At 42.5% G+C, this 19076-nt stretch overlaps 1 protein-coding gene across 2 annotated transcripts in view; it reads right to left on the bottom strand.

Moving 5' to 3' along the window:
- Nucleotides 1-19076, bottom strand: part of CREB1 (cAMP responsive element binding protein 1) — a 36629-nt gene that overhangs the window by 17276 nt on the left and 277 nt on the right. Inside the window, exons 2-3 of one of the 2 annotated variants that reach the window (XM_090144195.1) lie at nt 1841-1976; nt 711-832 (exon numbers count right to left, since the gene is read on the bottom strand). In XM_090144195.1, coding sequence (XP_090000321.1) covers nt 711-824 — 114 coding nt within the window. In that variant the 5' untranslated portion in view covers nt 825-832; nt 1841-1976. The remainder of the gene's footprint in view (nt 1-710; nt 833-1840; nt 1977-19076) is intronic. The other variant, XM_090144196.1, reaches the window with a different exon arrangement.

The following is a 19076-nucleotide window of genomic DNA, read 5'->3' as shown; positions in this document are numbered from 1 at the left end:
TACACAATGGAGTAACTTCTGCCAGCCATCACGACATCCAAGAATGACACTAGATTCCAGAATTAGAGATGTAGCTGGAATTGCATAATTTCTTGCCTCTCCAAAATAATTTGGGGATAATAAATGATCTACTTCTGTCTGTCTATGTGGCAAACAATTCTGTGAAATTCCATAGGATAAGACAAGCTGTCAGTTGCCAGGTTGTCCCATTTACTTGATCCTAACGTTTACAATGTCCATCCCATCTGATATGATGTTGTATTTTCTGTATTATTTAACTGGATTTTCAGTTTGTTTCCTTCAGAATAAAGTTAATTGTTATAGACAAGTTTCAAACAGAAAATACAACAGAGAAACAATCCGGTCAATATCAAAAAAGACAATAAATTACATAATTTGAAAACAACCCAACCTTTCAGTGTTACGGTTGTGGTAAAGAGTGATAGAAATAATTCAATTAATATTAAATATTCTGTTAAAATTACAAAGTTTACACACATACGGTTCTTGAGAATTAACAGTCAAGAGTGATGTGAAGTTGAAAATTTCTAATGCTACAAAAATCTGAAGACAAACATTAATGAAACTATACATAGCAGCTGTTTCAGAGTCGTATCAATAGGACCTTAACTCAGGCCCGCGAGCAGACATTATCCCTCTTAAAAAAAATTACCCAATAGGTAAAGCTACCATACCATATTATTTTATACCTGGGCTAACGTTGCAATCTGTGGTTGTGCCTGTACTGTCATCTGTTGGGTTTCTGCCTCTGTAACGGCTGCATCTCCACTCTGCTGGTTCTCTGCTCCAGATTCCATGGTCATTTAGTTACCTACAATCACAATATTTGTCGTAAGTCTGTGTTGGTATGCAATTCCATTACTCTTAGTGGATCTGGTAGCAATCACTGCATCTGAATTCCCATTACTACATACTAGTTTCATTTACATATTAAAATGGTGCCAAACTATTAGCATTCAGGCAAAATTTTACGTGCTATATGTCTGCCTCAGGTTCATTTTCCTATGTGTAATGTTTCTGAAAAACTGGTCCGGTTTCCTCCAAAAATTGAGATCCGAAAAAAAAGGGGCTTTGCTCATGTTAAAATAATTGCTTGGGCAATTGCACTGTGATGATCTACTACCTCTGTAATTTGGAACAGTGACCCACAATTTGTCAGGAAACCTCAGTGCCAAGGTGAAAATATGCCATAATTAAGCCATAAAAGCATTCCTGCTACAACCCTCCCTCTCCCCATCACTACAGTTTGCAGGTAACCAACAGCAATTTCTGTGTTGGGTACTTAGCTTTCAGTCTTCTATCTGAGCTAAATACGCAACAGCTCCATACACTTTTTCCACAGCCAGACTGTGCATGGATCTACATCACAGCAACTAAAGCTTTGCCACTCTGCAGGATTCAGATCAGTACACAGAATGATAGAAGCCAGCGCTCGAAGAACCTTAATGCAATTGATAATTTTTAAATTAACAGGTACACAGTAGTTCATCACGAACTACGTTTTGTATCCTACACATTTTCCAATACACTTATATTTTTAAGAAATAGCTGAGTTAAGTCTGGATCACTAGAAAACACAACTCTATAGAAAGAGGTTGCATAACTCCCAAACCCCAGCATGTAGGCAGAATGCAATGAATGCAAAATTCTGCACTGATCTCTGAGAATTACTTTTCAGTTCTTCTTTAAATACTGGTAAGTAAATATTTAAAATCTGACAAAGAACTTCAAAATACAAGGAAACCTTTCCAACAGGGATACAGCAATACAAAACTAAAATACAGAACCCCCAATACTAAGTAAGAGGAATGGCCATTACCTCCACAGCCACAATACCAATCTCGTGTACCGCTCTGTGCTGCCCAGTTACTCAGGCCTCTCTCTACCCAGCGGCACCACAGCTCTCCAGAGCAGGAGCAAAACCACCAGTTGAGCATTTCTGCTTTCGAGAGGGCCTGGAGGCAGAGGATGCTCAGATCAGTAGGCAGGTGGAAAGAAGGAGAAATCCCCCTCTCCCTTTAGAACTTTACTGGTCCTTGGAGAAAAAGACTTAGAAGAGTCAATATGTGGCGGTACCATGACCACTTTCGAGATACTTCATTTTAAACCTAATCTCAGAGAAATTTTAATGCCAACTAGGTTTCAGTATTACAGCAATGAGAACATGTTGCCCAAAGTCGTAGGATCGTTGCCCAAAGTAGTAGGATCACAATTCAAACCCCAGAATAATACAAAATTTCCATCTCTTAGTAAATGACAAAACAGCATTTCAAAGTAGTAGCTGCATCTAGCACAAAAAGAAAGCAAGTCAACGTATATAAAGCAAAATCGGTATACTTACTATTGAAAAAGATTGTTCAGACAGTGTGTATGTGTGTGTGAAAATAATGAAATGTGGTTGTGTGTTCCAAAAAATTAGTTCCAACATCAGTTTATAAACCCTTAGGAAGTGAAAAGCAGCAGTCATTAAACTTGGTTTTCCTTAAAAAAAAAAAAAATGAAAAAAACATTTTTAGAAAATGAAAGTTAAAGTCTTCTAAGTGCTGGAATTTTGCTCCACCTCTCCTTCTTGTCATGGTTTAACATTCCACTTTATGTGACACCAGTCTGACAAATGCCTACAGATAAAAAACACTTTAACTATAGGTATATAGCTATAAACTAGTCATGAAAGAAATTCATTGTGAACTCACTGCTTTGACATAGTCCACATTGCCATTTTTATAAGAATGTCAAGGACAGCCTGTGTCCACACAAATACTGCAAGCCCATTCTTCTCAACAGCACCCAGTCTCTCTCACTGCATTTCATCTTCCAGAAAGCATGAAGGAAAACCCCTGCAGTATTACTATTCATAATACACATTACCAAACAGTTCTTAAGGGTGTCATTAATTACATTTTAAGTGGTTTTCTCTAACACGTGAGTTTTTATTGTGATAGTTTTAGTCCTCCATGTCACACCTCCTTTTTATTTTAGTATTGTTTTCAAATCAGAGTACTAAAGGTTTCTCTTTGATTTTTATCATTTTTATGGATGGACCAGCCATTCTGCCTAGGGTAAGCAAATCAACATCTTTCTCTCAAATCCTTTATAAGTATCACAGTGACTGCACCAAAAGCCCACTTCACCAGAACCACTTAGGAGAACAGGCAGATTGCATACAGCAGCAGCATCTCCCAGGCAAATACTTTAATAGAACTCAAGAAGATACAGTTTCCAAGCTATGTATTCAAATATGTTGCAAAACTAATAATGGCTTTGCGTGCTGATAGAAATTGTGACTCCAGCATGGAGTCAATTGCAATGTAAAAGGGATTAGAAATAGATAAAATGCAGTAAGTTCCTTGAATCAGGGCCTTACCAATCAATGTTCACAAAGGCAAATGTTGCCAAGTTCCTGTTGATACACCTGTTTTTGTAGGAAGAATTCCCAGTCTTCTCATACATTGTTAAGGAAAAGACTTCTGGTTTTACAAGCATGGTTCCTACATTTGTGTCATCTCTGTATATATTACAGTAAGTTTTAACCATTTGAGGTGCACTCTCCTCTGAAATACCAACATTTTAGAAAACAAATTCTTAACTTGACTTGTAAACACCTAAAAGGAAAAACTCCTCATAACATACAGTAAGGACTGAGCAATGCAGGAAGCTGCCTGCAAGATCTGCATCTTGACACATGCAGTTGGAGCAAGTTTCAAGGGTGACTTGTAGGGGCTTTTTGGACAAGCTTCGTCTTAGTATATTTACAAGTTCTAAGTAATCTTGAATTTGGCTGATTTACAACGCTCTTCCACCTTAGAGTATTTGTATTCTAACTTCTTCACTACTATCTTCTACAATAAATTGTGAGAAAAAGAGAGAATTATATCAGTGAGCACTGTGGCTTCACACTCAAGATACACTGACTGTTTCATTGTTTCATATTTCTTTTAACAGCACAGTATTAAAAGATTGCCAAGGCATACAAGACAAGACACTTAGAACGTAAATACTTACTAAAAGTGCATATCACTGTATCAGGCATGACTCATTTCAGAAATGTTCTTTCAAAAATATTTGTTAAATGTATCTATCTGAATGAAATTACCTTCTTATGTCTTCACATAATGCAGTCATCAGTTTATCGACTGTGTGGTTGAACGTATGACTATAATGGCTATAAGACTATAAGGTTATCAATCCCTATTAATTCTTGCAATTCACAACTCCTTCTGCTTCAAGGCTGCTTTCCAACTTGTCAAAAAAGGACTCACACCTCTACTTTCAGAAAAACAGCTCTTGGTGCTGTTCATCTTGAACTAAGCATTCCTAGATTAAACTGAAGGAAAAAAAAACCAAACAAACAGCTGCAACAAACAGAGTTGAAAAAGTCAGGACTCTGCTTGCCTGAAACACTCTGGGAATGAATTCTGAACACAGGTTAAGAAAGCTGACATGATTACCTGGTTAGGTATGGTCTAACTCAACACTTATATTTAATAGATAACTTTCTTTATTAATTCAAAAAAAAAAAAAAAAAAAGTATTATTTAATGTATTTACTGACAAACTGAAATTCCAGAGATGAACAGCTAAACAGCAAAACACGCAGCTGACACCCAGTAATTCATTTTAATCAAATAAGTAGAGGGAGAAAGAAGTTCATTAGAAACTAACTGTGCTAAACAAAGCTGCAATATCACAGCACTAAGACAATAAGCACAGAATTATGACAATGAACACAAGCAGTTGCAGAATGCCTAAGAAATTCTGAACTACATACATTGCAAAAATAATCCAAATAATCCTGTCTTGTTCATAGCATAAACCAATGAAAGGCTCTGGGCACTACTGCTTCTAGCTCCTCTCAAGTTTCTGCCTGACATGCACCTATGACAAGAAAAACTAAAATATTAGAATGCAGCAGTAATAACATACTGGGTAGACTTAAGAAATTCTGTTTGTGTAAGTGGGCCCTATCTATCAGCTGGATTACAGTGCAGAGGATGGCAGCACACTGTGGAAATGGGCTTTATGGAATTCAGGTGTTCAAAGAAAGCAAGCATTTGGGGAATGAGAGTCTGTAGCTGTATCAGGAGGCTGCAAAAAAACTGTGTTATTTACCTCAGAAAGATGTGCTCCAAACATTTCAGTAACACAGAAAGTAAGCAAAAAACATTCACTGCCTGAATATAAAACAGCAAAGCTAAAGGGCTGCAAGTTTAAAAGTATAAAAATAAAAATTTAAAAATATTTACTAAAAAAAAAGGTGTAAATTGGTACTTTATGTACTACACAAAAAGGCCACTGACACTGATAAGCAATTTATAAGGATTAAAATAGGGTTAGACATGCATAAGAATAAGAATATCCGTAACTAAGGAGATCATTTCATACAAAAAAAAAAAAAAAAAGTGCAGAACTGAAAGAAAGATAACAATGAGTCAAGATGTAAATTAATTTCTAATCCTTAAAAAATCAAATATTTTCATGAGGGGGCAGATTATGTTGTATTTAATTCTTACAGTTCCCAGGACTGTCATGAGGTACACACTGATCACTAGTATTTTAGACAGGATGCTGACTGAGGTGACCTGCAGATAAGAGTTATCTGAGCTCCAATGCTGTACATTCAGAGCACGAGTACAGCCACCTCCCTTCCTGTCTTTAAACTCAGGAAGATATAACTGTCTTCTTACAGATTTCCTATCTTCTTCAATCCACAGTACTCACCTACTGCCAGTTATTCGGCCTCCCTGATATATCCGCTTTCTTACTCCTTGTATCTCTTACCCCAGATACCCCTACAAACTCCAGCATCTCTCCCAGATGCGACGCCCCACCCCCTGGTCCCTGCCCACCCCTTGGCTCCAGACCTTGGCTCGCAGCTACCGCAGAGTTTTCCTGCTCTGCAAAGATGGCGTGTCACCATGCAGGACCAGACCGAAGGAAAGAAGATGGAGCCCACTTCCCAACAGCCGCTAAGTCCAAGAAGCAAAGCACCAGAGCTGTGGCAGCTGTGGCAGATACAACCTTCTGCAAGTGAGGAAGGTCCGGAGTGCCGCAAAGCTGTGAGGCAGCACTGATCAGCGCACAGCCGGCAGCCGCAGCCGCAGCCTGCTCACAGCAGCCATGGCCGTCGCCTGGAACTTACTAGGCCACACACTTCACAACTTTGAAAGGCCTCTTTCTCCTCCACAGCTAAGGGATGGCTTTTGGTTTCACTTTACTCAAGCACCCAAGCAGATGTTGAAGAGCACCACAATGGCTTCCAACACCAGCAGGGAGCAGACCTGACAGACCCATGCCCACCAGTCCGACTGCGCCATGCCCAGTCAGCAGTCCACCTGATCATGCCGCCAATGTCTCCGCCATGGCCATGCTGCTTCAGGCCCAGCCCAGCACCCAGCCACTGAGCTGTGTGCAGCAGTGCAGGGCCACGATAGTAGCTACACACGGAGAGGTCTACATTATTGAAATGAATAAACTGTTTCACAAGGCATGTTCCTTTTACAGATATTGCTTCTTGTCCCAAATGTGATTGAAGCCTGTTTGGCCTCCTTCTGCATTCCCTTCATTTTATTATCTTCAGCAACCTCTAGCATGAAACGGATTTGAGGACGTTCAGACAAGAGAATAAGTGCGGTAACAGTTTTGTATGGTGCTTTAACATGAACGCTGCTGTGTATGCCAGTTCTGATTTCAGCAGCTGTCCTGAGTTCTGGAAGGCTCCTCCAAAGTGAGCACATCAAGCCTGTTCTTCAAGCAGTGCTCACTATGGCCTATATTCCATTTTGTTCATAGCAGGCATACCAGCACCGTTGTTCAGAAAGCACATACAGCTCCGTAGTCCACAGTTTCAGGAATTAAATAAAGTCACATGTCTTTGCTACGTGTGGCTTTATTAAGCCACAGATCCACCATGAAAGCACTGAAAAGTTATCAAACATCACTGCTGTGTGCTATTATTTGTTTTCACCTTTTCAGTGTAATTACTGAGGACATTCACTTGCAATCTATAAACATTTCCACTGTTACTTCACAGTGTGGCAGCCTTTTCAACTGCTGCTGAGCAGCTGCTCTGTGAATTATATTCAATCTCTGTCAGACTGAAAATGTTCAGACAAAAATAATTTTATTTACTGCTAACACATGAGACTTGAAATAACCACTAATAAATGCGCAACATGACAAAACAGGCCCATAATTATCTCTCTCTGTCACTAATGACTGCACACAAATTGCAGTTTTTATCCGAGCTTCACTGCCATCCTAAGCTGTCACTGCCACTGCCCTCAAGTGCTTGTTCCTGTCCTGTTCTCTCCTTTGGGTGACAGAAGACTGTGCACCACGCTGTGAACACAACTTAGTTTGCTAATTCTTCTTAAAACTACTTTCTACCACTCCTCCGACCCTGTTCTCCATACAGCCACTCACAATTAGGCTGGCTACAGGTCAAGGCAGTACAGGGGCCAGGCAAGTAAACTGGAAGTGTGAGTACCAGAATGGCCTCAATAAGCACCTGTCAAAAATGCCAAAAATGGCAAAGATCCTCCAGATATTTGCATTCAAGCACAGCAATCTGTGAGGCAAATGCAATAAAAAGCAGGAAAAACTCTTGTCACTGAAGATAAAGTATTTCATCCTGAACTTACAAGAAAAAATGATTCTCAATTTGAAGCGATCCTGCACAAAGTGGAATCATACTATCAGCTGAACATGACAGCCATGGTCCCACTTCTGTTTATATCAGTGTGACATAAGGGGATGTCTGAAAACACTCTGCTGATTGAATGTAGCAGCCAAAGTAAGTGAGATGAAAATATAGCATTTTCACATAGGTCACTGAAAAATGCAACCAGGGACCTTGGTTATGCTTCACAAACTCTTTTGGCTCATGATTTTTCAAGTAGCCTTCTAATGCGGTTGTAGCTGCATTTTCAAAGTCAGTGAAAATTTCTCATACTTAATAGATTTAGATATCTAAATGACTGCTGTATTGGAACAAAATATTTGGTTTGCGTGCTCTATTTCCCTCTCACTAGGAAAAAGCTATGAGATTTTTTAAAAAGGTGGAAGATCTAAAACTGAACTCACAGCTACAGAGTAGAGCACCCAAATAAGCCATCAATTCTAGATTCCATTTTATTGTGTTTGCATAACACAATGGAGCTGACATTTACTGGGCAGAGGTGAATGAAAATGCACTTGTACGATGTGTGAATGAATGGTGCTTATACATTCTTCAGTGCTGGATTTTCTTGATTTGCCTTTACACTCTTGGCATTGTACTAGTATCCGGAGTTTGTCTTCAGGCTTGCTAAAACGAAAAGAGACTCGACAATAATTAACTGAAATTTATTTCTTATATCAAAAAGTCACAAGAGCATCCAGCAAGCATTTGTACATAAGCATAATTTATTTTTAATGTATACTGCCTTTTCTTGCTCAATATAACATCATCAGGGAACCTAACTGAACTACAAATTTTCCCATTAAGAATAGAAATCAGGCACCAAAGGTAAAGGTGAACTCTCCTGCTCATCTTAAAAAACAAACAACTCTGATATATTTACATTCAACTGATAATGTGAAAAAAAAAATCTATTTAAGTTGAAAACCTTATCTAGTAGGAGGGATAAATCTTGTATGAATGCACCAGTTTTGCCAAGGCCCTTCTAGAAGCTTGGGGGAAGAGATGAGAGTACGTGCTTCCTAAGACATTAACAATGAAAAGAAACCAAATACCTCACGCTATCTCATACCTGTCAGTCAGAAATCCCCATCAAAACTGTTGTCACTTAACAAAAGAAAATGCCAAAACAAATTACAGACAGGTTATAAAGTCATTTAGTGTCTATCATTACTATTATTTAAGATTTAATCCATAAAGATGTTTTATTTATAAATATTCAGTCCTCATACTCAATGCACATAGTGTATTAAAAGATTAATCCATATTTACGTCTGTGATCCTAGTAGTAAGATAGAATCATGATAAATATTTATGAACAGCTTTAGCCAATATGTGCAGTAAAAAAAATCCTCCAAAAGGTGTCTGCAAACTGAAACTGTAGAGAAAGCAGATTAAGGATGACCTAGGCAGTATATTCTATCTATTCACAAAGACTTCAGGCTTGTTTCTAAGAATTCAACACATCTTGTAGTTCTCATACATTTGCTGCCAATGTTATTTATACAGTGCATTTACATACTAACTGACTGTAGCTTACCACAGCTTACCATCTTTTCTCTGAGATTATTTTTAGAGTATAAAAAGCACCTAATTCTCAACCTGCACTGATTTCTTGTCATTCCTGCAAGCCGAAGAAAGTTTTCCTCTCACAAAGGTGCAACTATGTAAAAATATCAATTGATACAGATCTTGTCTACATGTGTCTACTGAAAGCACTGTGGAGAACTCTGCAGTGTGGTTGTTGGTAAAAGCTATCGCAACAATATATCTGAATGGTATTTGTACCAAGACATCTTCAAGATGACACAAAGCCATCAAATGATTTTTGTTATGGTGTTTGGGAGCCAATGCTCCTGCTGACCATATCATGAACTTGAGAAGCAAGCTCTCTAGAAAATTAACAATAAACATAACTGTTCGTAAGCAGGTTTAATTTATTTCTTAACTGTGGGTGGAGAACTGAAGATTACAGAGCCCACGAGATCTGAGGCTGACTGATGTGTAACAATGACACCAGACAATTTTTTTTTTTCACTTTAAGGGTGCTAACTGTGACCAGACACTATCCAAATGGCAGTTTTTTAAGAAAAAAGGAATAGACCTTTACATTAACATTAGTGAAATCTTTCCCTTTTTGTTACTTCAAAGGCCTCTGTGACATTGCTGGATGCTGCAGATCATACTCCATTTTGCAAACAGGGGTATCTAACAGATGGTGCGGGCTGCATCTGCTGTGCCCATGGTGAAAGTTCGCTGGGCACAAGCATCTAAAAGCCATGTGTTGTATTAATGCAGCCTGAACTCAAGTACTGCGACTACAACAGTAAGTACAATGAACTAACTTCTCTGTCCTGCTCATGACACCCCGTGTCCAAGCTGAAACACCCTACCTACCTCTTAACAGGGGTTATAAGTTTGGGCTCAGCATCACATGAAAGCAGCTGCATGATTCCTGCATCAGGAGGAAGGTTGTGTCTGGCTGGCACAATGAGCAATTCAGAAAATGTGCTCTGGTACCACTCAGCCAGAGATGCTCAATAAATAACAAAATCCGCCAATGCTGGTCAACAGGAGCCAGGATGCTTCTGCCTCCCATCACTGCAAACATCAGCATGTGAAGGTGTTCCAGCAGAGGAGCTAAGGCACTCCAGAATGACAGAAAGGAAAGCTCATTCTGCAAGCAGCCAGATACCTCCTCTTTCCCCAGAGAGGAGGAGAAAACAGGAGGTGTTAGAGAGACCTGTGTCCACACCGATGATGAAAGCAGTATTCACAGCAGAAAGTGATGCAAAGATAGCAAGCTTAAGACTCATCTAAGAAAGTGCATGTGTTCTTTTTTCCCCACTCTGTAGACCTGTTAGGACTTGACCTGCCACTGTAACTCAAACAAAGGACATTTGTTTTCCTCTGTATGCATTTTTGTGTCTTGTAGCCTTAAACTGCCCCACCGGTCATTCTGGCAGAGCAAGACCAACCTAACTGCTGTGGGTCATATTAGAAAACATTTGGATGTGTATAGTAAGGCTCTTTGTCTATATGCCAGGCAACCTTTAAACGTCCCAGCTCAGAGGCACCAGCTGGAGGAACTGTGGCAGTCCCAAACGTGCAGCAAGGAAAGACTCTATACACACTGGTGCTCAGTGCAGGGCTATCTCTGTGGTGAAGTTCTTGGCAAACAATTATGGAGCAATGGCTGGTTGCTCAACAGAGAACTCTCCCAGAAAAAGTTCAGACTATGAGGTCCCGGGGTGAACACAAGGGCATTTAATAACAGGCCCTCCTGCACGGGCTTTGCTCTAAACACGCGGAAGAGATTTCACATGTCCAATCACTGGGACCAAAACAAACGCTAAAGTGAACAAGGCTGAGGCTCCTCTGAAATTACATAAACATCAACCAGCTCATTTAGTGCTCAGAGCAGATCAGGAATGACACACTAAAAAAAGCTGAGCGTTACACAGAGTCACAGCAGTCTGGTGAACCTGAGTGCTCCAGGCCCAAAGACCGGAATGCAACAAATAAGTGATCCTGCTGCTGTAGCAGAGAATGGTATCGTCTCACTACAGGTTTCTTTCAGTGTAGTAATTTACATTGTATACCAGGTATGACTTAACAGAAGCATACGTAGGAACGTGATAAAGACAGACCCACAGAGACATGTTTATTATTACTCAGAATCATTCACTTTCAAAGTAACTCATTTCCAGAGTGAGTGGGTTAATTTTTTAGTGTGAAAATATTAATAGGCACTTCACATTCATCAGGATAGCGTACCATAAGACTAGACTCAAGCTGCTTAGAGATTACACTGATTAAAGATGACATCTAATGCAATATGAATGTAACTTTATATTACAAAACTTAATCTGCTGGAAAGTCCCAGAAATTCAGGGTACTTCCCCATGAATAAAGTAAATGTTTCCCATCCTGTAACGATGGAGGGCAGCTAACAGCATTTAAGGTTCTTTATTTGGTCACCTAAAACATTAAACTGGACATCTGAATTTCATCATCCATTTGAGGGTTATTTTTCATATAAAAATGTAACAAAAAGCCTGAGGTTTAAATCCTGTCACCCTTGCTGAAGTCACCTCAGTAGAATACTGTAAACTGAAAAGGGCCAGATGTTGAAATTCCACAGTGGAAGACTACTGCCTTTTTCTCATCATTCTTCTGTCTCAGAGAACTGTCAGATTAGTTAAGAAACCGAGGGCAAGCATGGAGAGTTTTAGGTATTATCAACATACAATTGAACTTGACAAAAGAATTTTATGTAACAGTTTGTGTTTGTGTTGAGATTCTGTTTATTGGTGAGAATAGACTGCTCCATTCTAAAAGTTTCTAACCCTCTTCTGAATGTCAGTGGCTAAACAGCTTGTTGAAAATGCTACTTCTGATATTTAGGCTGCAAGTTCTATAGGGGTGAACAATTAAAAAAAATACATTATTCTGTTTGATGCGTGTAACACATGTAGTAACCGTAGAGTTCAACCCACAGTACAACACAAAGTTCTGTAATTTGGTAAACACTAGGAAGTCTTGTTTAGAAAACACCACCACTTTTAATGAGTTCAGAAAGAAAACACAACAAAACTGATGTTTCAGACCAATGTTTTCACTGTTTTTATTAACAGAATATAATTAGAACTGGTCATCTGAAAGCAAGATCGAATGATTTATACAGAGCTCATAGTTAACAGATATAAAGCCAAGTGTCTGAAACAACTTCAAAATAACCTGTATCAGCAGATGCAACACAAATTTTGTTGTAATAGCTTTGTTTCTTTCTTAAGGGGCAGTATAGCCTAACTTCTGCTCTGATGCTGTTCTGAAGTGAAAACCTGAATTTTCTACAGTTGGAGTGTTGCAGTAGAATATGCCCAGGAATGCACAAGAAAAACAGCACTTCTCTACAAACCTTGCCCTTGTCCAACTTCTGAATGCTTCCAATTCACAGAATGTATTGCAACATTAAAACTGAAAGGCTTGGGGCTTATGCCACAGCTCAGCTCGGAAATACTTTAAATCCTGAAATTGCTCTGGCTGAGTTACATTGAAATTGTTGTTGCTTGGTCAGTTAGCTCTGCTCTTGAAGCAACAGAAGATATCTTATCTTGCTTAGTGTACCAAAATTAAATCTACGACCCACCCTCCCTAAACACCAAGTGAAACTAAACCATGACCAAATTCTGTAATAGGTTTATCAACTGTGTGGGTTCTGTCTTATTTTTCATGCATTTTTGTATTTGCATGGACAGTACAGGAAAACTAAAATGAGGAAGGTATTTCATATTTCAGATCTGCTCTGCTTAAGTATCATCTCCATAACCAAGAATAGGTTACCTTGGTTCTTAAATATTTGTGTGGATTTCAGACCTGTATTACCAGTGGGCACCACAACTTTCTGGACAGAACAGAGATGTGACCTGCTGGTAACTCTGATTTGAGAATGATGGATCTGAATAAGCAGCAGGAGCCAGCGATGAACCAGAAAGGGCCAGACAAAGAAACAGAATCCATGCCTTGCTGTAGTATACAAAAGTGCTTGAGCATAGAAAAGAAAACCTCTGTTTTGCTTTCTGCAACTAGTCATAGCTGGCAGCACTGCTCCAGCTCAGCTTTCCTTCTCGTTCCTGTTTATTTCTACCCTTACAGCTGCCTGTGAAGCTGTGCAGTAAATGGGACTGGGGACCAATCTGGACTACATATAAAGCAGAAAATACAACTGATCTTTAATCTGGACTTGTTCTCTGATAATTTCACAACCCCACAAGCAGTTGTACTGGTCCTGCTGCCATGGGACCAAGTACAGAGAAGGTGAAGTAGAGTTTACCCTGCTGAAGCCTGGTCTGCCCATGGGAGCAAAGTAGATCAGATCACGGATAGGTGTCATAAGACTGCAGGAAATAACAAAGCTGCTGAAGAAAACACACATTCTGTAACATGAATATTTATGTTTTATTAATAACTCTCCTTAAGAGTGGGAGGTTAAAAGCAGATTTTTTTTTCAAGGAGGGCTCGCTGAGGACTGGGTAGAGCGCCATGTACTTCAGACTGCTCCACTTCTGAGAAAGCAGCTGTCTGTAGCAGGTACCACGCCGCCTCCTCTGCCCACCTCAGGATACCCTGCACTAGTGTGCAATCCACAGAAAGCATTTGCTACAACTTTCCTGCTACAAGTTTCAGCCACAGTTGTTATTTTAAAACCCCGAGGAGAGGCTGCAGCAGTTACATGCAGTAACAGTGTAACTAAAGGCAGCCCAGCACTCCCTCTAGCCCAGGTGCCTCGGATGGCTAACAGGACTTAGTTGGGCCTGGACCACTGCTGGAGCTTTGTCTTTCCAGTGAGGCTTGATTAAAAGCTATCAAATGCAATTTTCCCCATCTGACTGGGCTCCTCACAACCAGAGGTAGTCAACTGTCACAGCGATCCAACCTCTTGAGAAGACTGAAACCCATCTTTGATGAGGAGGAGCTAGTTCAACCACGCAGGTGTCACCGGGCTTTGTGAAAGAAGCAAACGTTCAGTTTTCTTTGTATTTAATTCAGCTGAAACACTTGCTGTGTTACAGCTTTCCTAGACACAAAGACAGAGCCCAGCTCCTCCCGTGGCTTGCAAACAGGGATGTGCTGCAGCTCCCTGGGACAGGCTGTGTTCCAGCTCTGCTGCTGAAGGGATACAGTTGTCTTCCTCCTTCCTACAGTCTCACTGTGAATTTGCACCATGCTGGAACTAGCAGGATCTCAATCACCAAGCGACTCAGCTCACTCACGCAGAAGAAAACTGACCTGACAACAGTTTTCTCCCATACTGGGGATTTGAACAGGCTTACTAAATTGTACAACCAACACTACAGCCTACGCCAGGGATGGGCTAACAACATGCAACAAAAAGCAGGAGAAAGGGAAGGAGAAAGATGTCTATCTGTTGAGAGCCACATACAGTCATGTCAGCTCAGATGACATGAGGGCAGCAGGCTCCTGCTGGTACCACACTGCAGTGCTTCTGCACACTGCCCTTTTCCACACCTTCCCTCCCTCAGTATTGCCCAGAATGTTCCTATCAGTACAAAAGAGAATAATTTGGATGAGTTTCACGAGGGTCAGAAGCCCTGCTTTTGTTTAACGCCCTAGGATTTTCTCAAGAGAAGGCTCTCCACAACATATGAAGGCTTTAATTTACAAACCCTGTGTATATTCCAAGTCTCTTGGAGGAGTGGACAGGCACCAGCAGAGCTTGAGACGGGGCCAACTCTACAGAGCCAGAGAAAGAGCCATCAGGGAAAGGCAAGAAAATACTGCTTCCCATCTATCATTCTAAGGGGTATAAAAGATCAGTTGGATGGGAAGAGATTCCACATTCATCCCTAGGAAAGGTGCAAGGGAAAGCAAAACCAGACTGCTATTTGAATAGCAGTCAAGAATGAGAAGGATTGGGGCAGTATCTACCAGAAAAATACATGCAATTCTGGAGCCAAAACGCGACAGGAGGTTATACTGTAGCTGGAGAGATGGTTAAAAAGATTGCAGCAAAGCTCTGCAGGGAACAGGGACAGGAGGTTAGGAGTTAGAGCAGATGATCAACAAAGAACAGTGCTGAAGAAGTGAACACGGTAGTCATTAAACGCACAGAAGGTGCTTAAGCAAAGTAAATAAGAAGTGTGACAAACAGTACGTGTACATGGTATTAAAGTTTGGAAGCAGCTGCTGCTCACGTTCATTTACTCCTACTGTGTGACACATACAAAAACTTAAACTTAGTGAAATGATCGAGTGCCGCAGCAAAAAGAACAAGATCCATGTGATCCAACTTGGCTATAAACACAGCAATAATCTAAGAACTTCGTGCAGGCTGCATTTCTCATCTAGCAGCACTGCTGCTCAGGCTGCCCCTCTCCTGCTTCTCCCAGTCCTGTCCCTTCCCCTGATGTGCTGGCACAGCCATCGTGCAGCCCTGCAGCAACTAGAGCAGGGCGCTGGTGTGGGGAAATACAACCCAGCCTGACAGAAAAGGAAAACACAATCCAGACTTACAGTTCTTCCAAATGAAGGAGAAAAAGGTTTTACTGATAGCCTCCCTGACCAACCAAGCTGCCAATGGGATAGCGAATACAGGATCAAAGGCATTTCTACACATCACTTCAACTCTCTCCTCCAAAAAGTGTGAAAACCTCAAGGGCAGACATTTCAGTTTCATGCTCCTGCACAAAGGCAGCTTTAAAATAGGACACTGCAAGTCCTTCTGCAGCTTCATCTACAGTAGCCCGGGCTGCCTGGTCTGAGTGATGGTAACAGAAGAGCAACTGGAAAGACTCTCACATCTTTGGAACTACTGTTACATTTTTCACCCAATGGTCTCAGATTTGTAACGAGGAACAGATCTTGAAACATTCTCATGTATGCTTATAATCTTAGGGGCATCTCTTCAGGGGTGAAAGAAATCCTTGAGCTATGCATTTTGCTTAGAATCACTGAGACTATCTAGCAGGCATCTGTGCTGCTTTAAAACTACTTGTATGTAAGTTTACAAAGCACAGAGTAACAGACCTCCTCAAAATGCTTTATTCTCTGAATCCTGTGGATTCTCTGGACTCAGCGGTGCCAGAAAGAGATGGCAGCAGCATCTCTGTTTGCAAACGCTGCTCTACCTGGCAAACCCCAGAGAACAAGCAGAGCCAGGGGCATTTCATCTGCACAGCTCACATGGCAGTTCTAGAAGCATGCAAAACCAGAAAGTGTTGTGCTTCTTCTCACCTTTTTAACCTCAGTACTACCAAGCAGTTGACAAGTTTTGAAGAATAAAATAGGTGTCAGTGCCTTAGAGCTGGGAGAAGTGCAAAGAAAATCACTAACCACGAGGTGGCCAGGTTTTCATCATCACCATGAAGTGCGATCACACAGACTGCAGATGAGGCCACACCATTTTTGATTTAGAGAAAAACCAGGACATTGCCATGAATCTCCAGCTGCAAGCAGGCAAGGAAGCAGAGAGCTCCAGCCCAACTCAGCAGGGCTGTTTCTCTCGCTAAGGATTACTGTCTTTTTCATGAAGCTGACTTTAGATTACAAGCAGAAAGCTGGCAAGGCCTTCTCACTGCAGCAAAGCCTTGAGAAGTGTGGCATGAGTAACCCATCTCCACTTGCTAAGAGATCCTAAAATAGAGGTGAAGTGTGAATATCCCATTTGTTGCACAAGGGTGTCAACAGAAATTCCCTATCAGGGCCTCAGCTGCTATCAAAGCCTGCACCCAGCTGGCTGCAGCTGCACACAGGCAAGAACTGCTCACCTCTGAGGACGGCTGAACTGTTACTTTCCAGAACATTTTATATTTGATCTCGGGACCAGCAATAGTGACAACAGCTCATGCTTCCACGAAACAGGCAGACTGATGACTTGACAGCCTAAATTAGATGCTTCTAAATTTTCTGCATCAACAGATCACTCTCCCCTGTCAGACCATTAGTTGCACCCAGGGCAGCAGGCACCTTACCACCAAAGCCGTGGGGAGGATCAGATGCAGACAACTCATGGGAGATCCAGATACAAAGCTGGGAAAAATATTTTTAACACTTATACTCTATCAATGAAATTTTTAAAGTTATTATATTCTTCTTTCCTGCCCTTAAATATCTGATCTTGGGTCACCTGACAGTGATACACAGCAAACACAATCTCTTGCCTGCTGCTCTTCCCAACCTGCCCTGAGAGGATATACAGAGCTCATGCAGATACAGCGTATGGGTTAGAAAACGTGGATCTGAGAGTCCTCTGCCGTTACAAAACAGCGTGTTTGGGGGATAAATAAAGTGCTGCGTTTCCGAAGGTACAGAAAGTACTACGCAAGGATTTACTGTCACATTTTTGTGTTTAAAATGAAGTACATACCCCATCAAACCAAGAATGAATGAAATACACCAGCTACTACAAAGCATTTAATCACCACCAACAGCTATGCTGCCCTCTGACATCCACAGATGCCCACTGTTCAGTTACAGCTTTAGGAACCCTCTATCACAGAGAGCAAGAAGCGATGTGAACACCCTTGGCATTTATGTTGACAGTGGTGGAAGTGACGGAACATAGTGACTTGCATAGAAGGAAGGACAGGCTATCCACGCGCTTCTGTGAATCACTAATATCTGTCCTGGCCAAAAAAAATTGTTTTGGTGACTTACATTTTACTTCACAAATAAAAACAAACATATTTGCTGGTGATGGGGAAGGGACCAAGTACAGATGCTGTATTTCAAAAGAGAGTGCTTGGTGCTCACAGTGGGTCGGCAGTTGCTTAATGGTCCTAGGTCAGTTTCTAGTCCTTTATTTGAGAAACAGGAAAATTGTTTCTAACCCCGGGAAGAGATGTTTTCCATAACAGTGTTACTCCAAAAGCACTGCAATACTTAAAAGGGAGAATTTAAAAAAATTAGAAAAATCTGGAAAGAAAAGACATATGGTCCACAAAAACAAAATACATCTATCTCCTCGCGTATACTTGAGAGGTGTAATAACCTTTGGGTAAAATACATTTTTAAGAAGATCCGATTGCCACGTCACTTTGACTTATTGCTGAGCACAGAGATGCGGATATCCAGGTTTGGAAGCGGGAATAGAGTCCTCTATCCTAGGGAACAAGGCGGGAACGGCCCGCAGCTGCGGCACCGGCGGCGGGCGAGCCGGCATGGCGTGGGAAGGCGCCGTCGTTGACATTTGCGATTAAGGGACGGGCAGAGGTCGGATCCCGCCGGTCGTGCGGCACCCGGAGCCGCGGGGCGCTGGCACCGGCGGCTCCCGAGCGAAGGCTGGCCGCCGCGGCCGGGCTCGGGTTCGCTGCGGGTTAAAAATACCGCCGGGGCGCCCGGCTCCGCTCGCAGGCGTCGGGCGCCGGCGCGGGGCCTCCTGCAGGCGGGCCGGGCTCGGGCCGCGCCGCCGGCGGCGCCCCGCGGGACGCGGCGGCGGCTCTCGGCTCCCGGGCGGCGGGGCCGCGGCCCGGCGCGGCCGGGGGAGGAGAGCGGGGCAGCGCCGCCGGCGCCCGGCAGCGGCGGAGGGCGTCCCGCGCCGCGGGTGAGCGGCCGCCCCGCGCCCCCGGCCTCGTCCTCCCGCCGCGGGGCCGGGCCCTCCCCGCCGCGCCGAGCGCCGCCGCTGGCTGCCGCCGGAGTGGCCCGGCCGAGCGGCCGCCGCCGGGGCCGGCTCCCATCCGCCATTATCCTTTGTTCGCGGCGCGGCGGCGGCGGGGACGGTGCGGGGCTCGGCTCCATCTTTGAGGCGGGCGCCCCTCCCGCGGGCGGTGCGAGGCCGGGCCCCCGCGTCCCGCCGCCCGCCGGCTGCCCCGGTCCCCGCCGGGCTCCATTTCCTTCCCTCCCCCCCGCCCCTGTTC

The sequence above is a fragment of the Phasianus colchicus genome, chromosome 7 (assembly GCF_987193195.1).
Source record: "Phasianus colchicus chromosome 7, bPhaCol1.hap1.1, whole genome shotgun sequence".
In the NCBI taxonomy this organism is placed as follows: Eukaryota; Metazoa; Chordata; class Aves; order Galliformes; family Phasianidae; genus Phasianus; species Phasianus colchicus.
Note: the sequence above shows the minus strand (reverse complement) of the source record. Positions and strands in the feature narration are given on the sequence as shown.